This window comes from Sinocyclocheilus rhinocerous, unplaced genomic scaffold, assembly GCF_001515625.1.
Source record: "Sinocyclocheilus rhinocerous isolate Xijiao unplaced genomic scaffold, SAMN03320098_v1.1 scaffold480, whole genome shotgun sequence".
Taxonomy (NCBI): domain Eukaryota; kingdom Metazoa; phylum Chordata; class Actinopteri; order Cypriniformes; family Cyprinidae; genus Sinocyclocheilus; species Sinocyclocheilus rhinocerous.
In genome coordinates this window covers 1,975,507-1,984,444 of record NW_015655401.1, presented here as the reverse complement: position 1 = coordinate 1,984,444, position 8,938 = coordinate 1,975,507, and the positions used below count along the sequence as shown (strand labels likewise).

Below are 8,938 nucleotides of genomic sequence, written 5' to 3'. Positions count from 1 at the left end.
GGCAGTAGATGGCGTAAAAGCTCTACTTCAGAGGCAGCTTCTTCGGTGTTATGAGAGTTTTATTCAGTAAATCATGATGTCTTTCTAAAAAAAAAGGTGGTTTTTATTTATTTTATTTTATTTTATTTTATTATAAACAACGGAATTTTATTATTATTATTATTATATATATATATTTTTTTTAATTTTTTTTAATTTTTTTTATTATTATTAAATAATTTGTCATCTTTGTAACACATTTATTTATTGTGGAGCAGTAAAGCGTGGGTTTGTGTCATTGATCTAATGGCAGAACTCCTCCCTGTTTTTAGGTTCCTCCCCACTGACTTACAGCAAGCCTTTCAAATATCCATTCATCACCGGCAATCCAACACACGGGTCTTCTTTCTGTCTGTAGAAATCATAAGCAACTGCTTTCACCAAACCTAGGACCTTTTGACGTCATCAGAGACACTTTACATATTAATGGCTTAATTGACTATTGATTGACATATGGAAGTGCATAGGTTACATAAAGAGTAGCCTAATTGCATTTTTGTCTGCGACGAAAACAAAAGACTTCACCGTAACTTATTAAAAATTTGCAACTCTTCTTGTCGGATCAATTTGCATAATGGAATTATTGTTGTTTATTTTTTGCTGTGGCGCATTTTGTTTGACACGAGCCAATCTGATGGAGCAACAGACTGCTGACAATATAGACAACCGTTCAACTCTAGAAGATGAAATGGACAATCAAGAAAACATCTTAACACAGGTAATTTTTCTTGATTAAAAATTAAATGATGATTACATGAACATATGATAGTCAGTGTGAGAGTGTATTTTGCATTATTATTATTATTATTATTATTATTATTGAAATTTCTATGTAAATACTAAATTATATAAGGTGATTTCTGACCAAAAAAATCATTAAAAATATATAGTAGTAATAATAATAATAATAATGTGTTTGATATTTATTTACATTTCTATGTAATAGGCTATATAAGTTATTTAAGGTGGGTTTTGACCAAAAAAGGCGTAAAATATGTATGTAAATCTAATAATATCTATAAGCCACTATTTTAAACTTTAATTAGGGTTGATATATATATTAATGATTTCATTATTCACTGTCATTATTTCCTCTAATAGCTCATTGGGGACTATGATAAAGTTAAGACTCTGTCTGAGGGCTCAGACTGTCAGTGTAAGTGTGTAGTAAGGCCTCTGAGCAGGAGTGCATGCAAGCGCATTGAAGAGGGCCATGCCAAGGCTGAGGATTTCTACACAGTGGAGACAGTCACTGCAGGACCCAGCTGTAAGAAGTGTGCCTGCATCGCCCCTCCCTCTGCCCTAAATCCCTGTGAGGGAGACTTCAGGTTTAAGAAGCTGCAAGAGGCGGGACGGGATGATGTAAAGGTAAAGAGTTTTGAAGTCAGGGCTCATGGGGAGACAGAGACAAGATTCATGCACTGGTGTTGATAGAAGATTCTTAATAATTCTGGATAAGTTATAAAACCATACTTGTACTATTTAATTTGCTGACTTGTTTTAGACTTAAATAAATTAGTCAATATTATAAATAACTTCTACTAAGCCACTCTGTTAGCTCAGTCTATTAACTCAGGTAACTCAGTCACTTTCTATAAATTTTGTAAATTAAAAAAAATGTATTTATATCTTGATGTTTCAGCTCTCAACCATAATGGACCTGCTAGAAGGAGCATTTTATGGGATGGACTTGTTAAAGCTTCACTCCATCACAACAAAGCTTCTGGAACGGGTTGATAATATAGAGAATGTGAGTGCAATATTGATACTTGTTCTCAGAAATAATAGCATATATAAACATTTGTGAACTATAAACAGTTGTTCTGAGAGAAGTTATGTCTTATATTATTTAATGCTTATAAGAATATATGGTACATTACATGTATAAATATACACAGACACACACACACATATATATATATATATATATATATATATACACACTCTTAAAAATAAAGGCTCTTTATTGCCATCCATGGTTCCATTATCCATGGAATATATTGCATTAAAGGTTGTTTTTTTTTTTAAGAAAAATGTTCTTTACACTAAGAAAAAAATGGTTCTTTTAGGAATTGTTCACAAAAAGTTATTTAAGAAACCCAAAATGGTTCTTCTAGATAATCACTGCAATCAATCAATCAATCAATCTCTTTTGGAACCTTATTTTTTTTATTTTATTTTTTTTGTAAGAGTGTATACACCCACAATTTTTGACACAATATAATTTGGTATAATTTAGAGCCTCCTTTTCCACAATAGCACCATCACAGGAAGACCAATGCAGTCATGGTATATAAAAATAAATAAATAAAAAAACATGGTTTCACATTATTAATTTTTGATTATGCTGTTCCCTGAAACAACCACATTGCTTTCTATACACTATTCAGTATTACCATGGCAACAGAAATCGCTGTCTGCTTTCAAATGTTGCCACTGGACAAAGGGAAATTGAGTTCAGGTGGTTGGGGCAATTATTTGATCAAAAATTTTGGAAAAAAATATACTAATCCAAAAAATACTAGTCTTCGGTGTCACATCTTTCATAAATCATTGCTGATTTGGTGCTCAAGAGACATTTCTTATTATTTTAAATGTTGAAAAATGTTGTGCTGCTTAATATTTTTGTGGAAACCTGATTTTTTTTTTTTTTTCAGAATTCTTTGATGAATACAAAGTAGCATTTATTTTAAATAGGAATCTTTGGCTGAATAAAAATATGAATTTAAATAATATAAATTACTCTGACTTAGTCAGCACCATTTTCAGATTATAGGTGAAACTGTAAAAACAAGAGTAGGCTGAAGTTCAACTAAGCATTTTGTGTTTGTTCTCTTAAAAGCCACAGCAGCACATGATGTTGTGAGTGGCGATGGCTCGGTGGATTTAATAACTGAAGACCAGCTCCATAAGCAAGAGCCGCCTGCATCTGTTACAAGACCTGCAACCGCTGCGACAGTGACCCAGACGCCGTCAACAAACCTCAACACACAGAATGAAGACCCTACTGCTGCAAACATGCCAAATGTAACAAGGCAAACTGAAGAAGAGACTGTAAAAGCCGAGAAGTCAAGCACAATTACAACAACAAGGGCAATCCTGCCAACCTCATTGCCTTTAACTGCCGTAATGTCACCAAGCACCAATGCAGCAGCCACCGCAACTCCTCTTGCAGTGCCACAGCTGGCCAGTGTTACAGCACCTGCAATGAAATCCAAACTTAACTGGGATGAAGCTACAACTCAAACAAGCACACAACCTCCAAAGAAGAACAAAGAACAAGGTAAGCTTGATTCCACATTTTGAAGAAAATAAACTTAAAAGAGTTTAGAGGGGCCGTGATATATAGATGCTTCCCCTCTGGTTTTGTTGTTTACAGGGATCTGCAAGGACACATTAGCAAGCATTGCTGATCCTGTTACACACAACACATATGGAAAAAATGAAGGTGCATGGATGAAAGACCCAAAGGGCAATGGAAAAGTTATATATGTGGCTGACTACTACTGTGGAAACCAGCTTCTGGAATTCCGTGATATAGACACCTTTAAACAAGGTACATGTATCTTTAAAATAGATACTGATTTTATTTTATTTTTTAAGAGGATATTTTTTCAGCAACCTTTATATTATTACAGTTTGATTCAGTTTTTTAAAGACTGGTTGGAAACCATGACTGTACTAAATAATAACAAATATGCATATACAGTGCCATTCAAAAGCTCCGGGTTAGTACTTTTTTTTTTTTTTTAAGAAAACAATACGTTTATTCAGCACGGACAGCGGAACTGCCACCCAAGGACCTCTATTGTGTTTACATTCTCCTTATAGTCGTTTTCCGGAAACCTGACAAAAGAGAAAGTGAGCGTGAAAGGTGAAAAAAAGGAAGGGAAGGGGCCTCGCTCCAACCAACGGCAAGAGAAGAAGAAACATCTCAGCATGCTGGAGCCCTCACTGCAGAAGAATGCGGCAGCTGCTTTTGCTCACACTGAGGTACAGATACAGCACACACTAGCTCAATCCATTAGAAATGCCTTAATAGGCTCATATTAGTCTCACTTCACACAGATGACAACTGCCAACATATATGCACAAAGACACGCTGCAAATGTCATCTACATTACCACCAGTACCAAACTTTGCCCAGTGGAAACAGTGGTCGAATTTACTGTTCCAGTTAGTCTGGAAGACATGTCAGACGAGAAATAGTCAATCAAGGCCATGCAACTTTCCCACAACATGCTCAAGTCATTAATACACCACAAATTCCCCTTCATCTCATTCAGGACATTTATGCAGCCACAAAGTGGGCGACTCGGAAAGAGACAATTAATGTTTCTTATTTGATACAGTAATTTGAATCAGGTTAATCCCATACATTTGTAAAGATTTAACTGATAATTTCGCTGTTTATTCCTGGCCAGAGGAAATATGAGGAAAAGTTTGTTGGGAGTCAGGGCTCCAGCAAACCTGTGCTGAAGCGAAGCAACTCTGAGGGTCAGGAGGAGAAGCATAAACCTGCAAAGACCAAAGCCGGTCCCAAAGGCATGACCGTCAAAAGCATGACCTTCTACAAGGCCATCACAATGGAGGACAGCGAAGGGGAAGAGCACAGTGAGTGTCCGACAGCTCATTTTACTGTGATAATGACTAGAATTGCAGCTTTTGTGGTTGCAGCTTTGCAACATGTTCTTATATTTATGGTTAAAGTTTAGTATGAAAAATGTTGAGAAGCTAAATGCAAGTTATTATCACTCACTTATTATCATTACACAGGGACCACCCATATTATTTTTTCAGCAACCTTGGTTCCGGAAGTATTTTCCCCATTTATTTTATCCGTAGGGATTTCAAAAAACACAATACTTGATTTAAAATATAATTTGATTTAAAACAAAATGTTATATGTAAATGAGGGGGGAAAAGGTACACGACTATTACTTAACATTTACTTAAATGAACTACATTCCCATAATGCACTGTAAATGACATAATCAAATTATACAATATACAACTATTAATTTATAGCCAACAGTACATTTCAAATTTGTTGTTAAATATTTATATGTATGTATTATTGCATATAAATACATTACTGTATTTTAATATTTTTGAAAGAAGTCTCTTATATCCTCAGCAGGTCTGCAATTATTTGATCAAAAATTTTGGAAAAAAATATACTAATCCAAAAAATACTAGTCTTCGGTGTCACATCTTTCATAAATCATTGCTGATTTGGTGCTCAAGAGACATTTCTTATTATTTTAAATGTTGAAAAATGTTGTGCTGCTTAATATTTTTGTGGAAACCTGATTTTTTTTTTTTTTTCAGAATTCTTTGATGAATACAAAGTAGCATTTATTTTAAATAGGAATCTTTGGCTGAATAAAAATATGAATTTAAATAATATAAATTACTCTGACTTAGTCAGCACCATTTTCAGATTATAGGTGAAACTGTAGAAACAAGAGTAGGCTGAAGTTCAACTAAGCATTTTGTGTTTGTTCTCTTAAAAGCCACAGCAGCACATGATGTTGTGAGTGGCGATGGCTCGGTGGATTTAATAACTGAAGACCAGCTCCATAAGCAAGAGCCGCCTGCATCTGTTACAAGACCTGCAACCGCTGCGACAGTGACCCAGACGCCGTCAACAAACCTCAACACACAGAATGAAGACCCTACTGCTGCAAACATGCCAAATGTAACAAGGCAAACTGAAGAAGAGACTGTAAAAGCCGAGAAGTCAAGCACAATTACAACAAACAATACGTTTATTCAGCACGGACACATTAAATTGATCAAAAGTGACAGTAAAGACATTTATAATCTTACAAAACATTTCTATTTCAAATAAATGCTGTTCATCAAACAATGCTGAAAAAAAATGTATCACAGTTTCCAAGAAAATATGAAGCCGTTTTCAACATAGATAATAATTAGAAATGTTTCTTGAGCAAATCAGCATATTAAAATGATTTCTGAAGTATCATGTGACACTGAATTCAGCTTTGCCATCACAGAAATAAATTACATTTCAGAATATATTCAAATAGAAAACCGTTATTTTAAATTGTAAAAATGAAAGGTGAAAAAAAGGAAGGGAAGGGGCCTCGCTCCAACCAACGGCAAGAGAAGAAGAAACATCTCAGCATGCTGGAGCCCTCACTGCAGAAGAATGCGGCAGCTGCTTTTGCTCACACTGAGGTACAGATACAGCACACACTAGCTCAATCCATTAGAAATGCCTTAATAGGCTCATATTAGTCTCACTTCACACAGATGACAACTGCCAACATATATGCACAAAGACACGCTGCAAATGTCATCTACATTACCACCAGTACCAAACTTTGCCCAGTGGAAACAGTGGTCGAATTTACTGTTCCAGTTAGTCTGGAAGACATGTCAGACGAGAAATAGTCAATCAAGGCCATGCAACTTTCCCACAACATGCTCAAGTCATTAATACACCACAAATTCCCCTTCATCTCATTCAGGACATTTATGCAGCCACAAAGTGGGCGACTCGGAAAGAGACAATTAATGTTTCTTATTTGATACAGTAATTTGAATCAGGTTAATCCCATACATTTGTAAAGATTTAACTGATAATTTCGCTGTTTATTCCTGGCCAGAGGAAATATGAGGAAAAGTTTGTTGGGAGTCAGGGCTCCAGCAAACCTGTGCTGAAGCGAAGCAACTCTGAGGGTCAGGAGGAGAAGCATAAACCTGCAAAGACCAAAGCCGGTCCCAAAGGCATGACCGTCAAAAGCATGACCTTCTACAAGGCCATCACAATGGAGGACAGCGAAGGGGAAGAGCACAGTGAGTGTCCGACAGCTCATTTTACTGTGATAATGACTAGAATTGCAGCTTTTGTGGTTGCAGCTTTGCAACATGTTCTTATATTTATGGTTAAAGTTTAGTATGAAAAATGTTGAGAAGCTAAATGCAAGTTATTATCACTCACTTATTATCATTACACAGGGACCACCCATATTATTTTTTCAGCAACCTTGGTTCCGGAAGTATTTTCCCCATTTATTTTATCCGTAGGGATTTCAAAAAACACAATACTTGATTTAAAATATAATTTGATTTAAAACAAAATGTTATATGTAAATGAGGGGGGAAAAGGTACACGACTATTACTTAACATTTACTTAAATTAAATCAGCATATTAAAATGATTTCTGAAGTATCATGTGACACTGAATTCAGCTTTGCCATCACAGAAATAAATTACATTTCAGAATATATTCAAATAGAAAACCGTTATTTTAAATTGTAAAAGTGTTTCATAGTATTGCTGTTTTTAGCAATACTATTGCTGTCTTGGTGAGCATAAGAGGCTTTCAAAAACATTAAAAATTCTTACAGACCCCAAACTTTTGATCGGTTGTGTGGTTTTGTGGGGGAAAATATTATCTTATTTTGATTTTTCTCAATTAAAAATGTTTCTCATATAACAACGTACATCTTACAGATAATATCTGAATAATTTCGGTTAGCACAGTTACAATATAAAAAAACAATTGTTCAATTTTGGAGACAACATGTCATACTTATTTTTCTCACATATCATGAATGAGTCTTTATAGTTGCAAATATACAGCTGCTCATATATTTTTGAAGAAGGTCCCTTGCAGGAGCATCATGAGCAACGCCTGCAGTATATGACATTTGTTTCTCTTCTTTTTCTCACAGGGCAGTTTAGCAACTCCTACAAACTCCCCTATAACTGGATTGGCACTGGCCATGTGGTCTACGGTGGCTCTTTCTTTTACAATAGAGCCTTTTCTCGTGATATAATCAGGTTTGATCTTCGTCTCCGGTATGTAGCAGCCTGGACCACCCTTCATGACGCAGTATTAGAGGAGGAGGAGGCTCCCTGGAGTTGGGGAGGACATTCAGACTTTGACTTTGGTGTGGATGAGAGCGGGTTATGGTTAGTGTACCCAGCTCTGGACGAAGAAGGATTTCACCAGGAAGTGATCATCCTGAGCAAGCTCCGACCTTCTGACTTACAGAAAGAGAAGAACTGGAGGACGGGCCTGAGGAGGAACTACTACGGAAACTGCTTCGTCATCTGTGGCGTTCTGTACGCCGTCGACAGTTTCCAGCACACACAGGCCAATATTTCCTATGCATTCGACACGCATACACACACCCAGATGATTCCCCGCCTCCCTTTTGTAAACAACTACACCTACACCACACAAATCGACTACAATCCTAAGGAACGTATGCTATATGCATGGGACAATGGCCATCAGGTGAGCTACGATGTAACATTTGCTATTATTGCATATAAATACATTACTGTATTTTAATATTTTTGAAAGAAGTCTCTTATATCCTCAGCAGGTCTGCAATTATTTGATCAAAAATTTTGGAAAAAAATATACTAATCCAAAAAATACTAGTCTTCGGTGTCACATCTTTCATAAATCATTGCTGATTTGGTGCTCAAGAGACATTTCTTATTATTTTAAATGTTGAAAAATGTGTGCAGCGCTTTCTGTATAAAATAGTAAAATGACTATGTGTCTAAGTGGGTTGTAGATCAGTCTACATGACAAATATGTTTTATAGATATTTCATTATGCCTATAATTTTGTCTTTTTGTCTGTTTGCATGTCTTTTGTATTTGCTTTTTAGTGGATGTTTATTGATCTCAAAGGGGTTCAAATATGATTGAGCTATTCATGACAAGGTTCTCACTGCTTATATGAAGTGTAAATGTATGATGTACATAATGTAATTAAAAATAAAGCTTATAGCAAGCTCTTCTAAACCTGTGGAGTGTCATCGCTTTAGCTTCTTTTAAGGTCAACATAAAACGTCATTAGCAACCAATTTAACTTCCATAATATGGCATACTTCAAAATGAAACGAG

The 8,938-nt window shown here is 35.6% G+C and overlaps 1 protein-coding gene across 1 annotated transcript in view; it reads left to right on the top strand.

Moving 5' to 3' along the window:
• The first annotated feature begins 673 nt into the window (after positions 1–673).
• Positions 674–8,938, top strand: part of LOC107718167 (olfactomedin-like protein 2B) — a 14,171-nt gene continuing 5,906 nt past the window's right edge. Inside the window, exons 1-9 of the mRNA XM_016525146.1 lie at positions 674–757; positions 1,141–1,407; positions 1,682–1,789; positions 3,871–4,032; positions 4,464–4,653; positions 5,556–5,767; positions 6,136–6,243; positions 6,675–6,864; positions 7,747–8,315. Coding sequence (XP_016380632.1) covers positions 674–757; positions 1,141–1,407; positions 1,682–1,789; positions 3,871–4,032; positions 4,464–4,653; positions 5,556–5,767; positions 6,136–6,243; positions 6,675–6,864; positions 7,747–8,315 — 1,890 coding nt within the window. The remainder of the gene's footprint in view (positions 758–1,140; positions 1,408–1,681; positions 1,790–3,870; positions 4,033–4,463; positions 4,654–5,555; positions 5,768–6,135; positions 6,244–6,674; positions 6,865–7,746; positions 8,316–8,938) is intronic.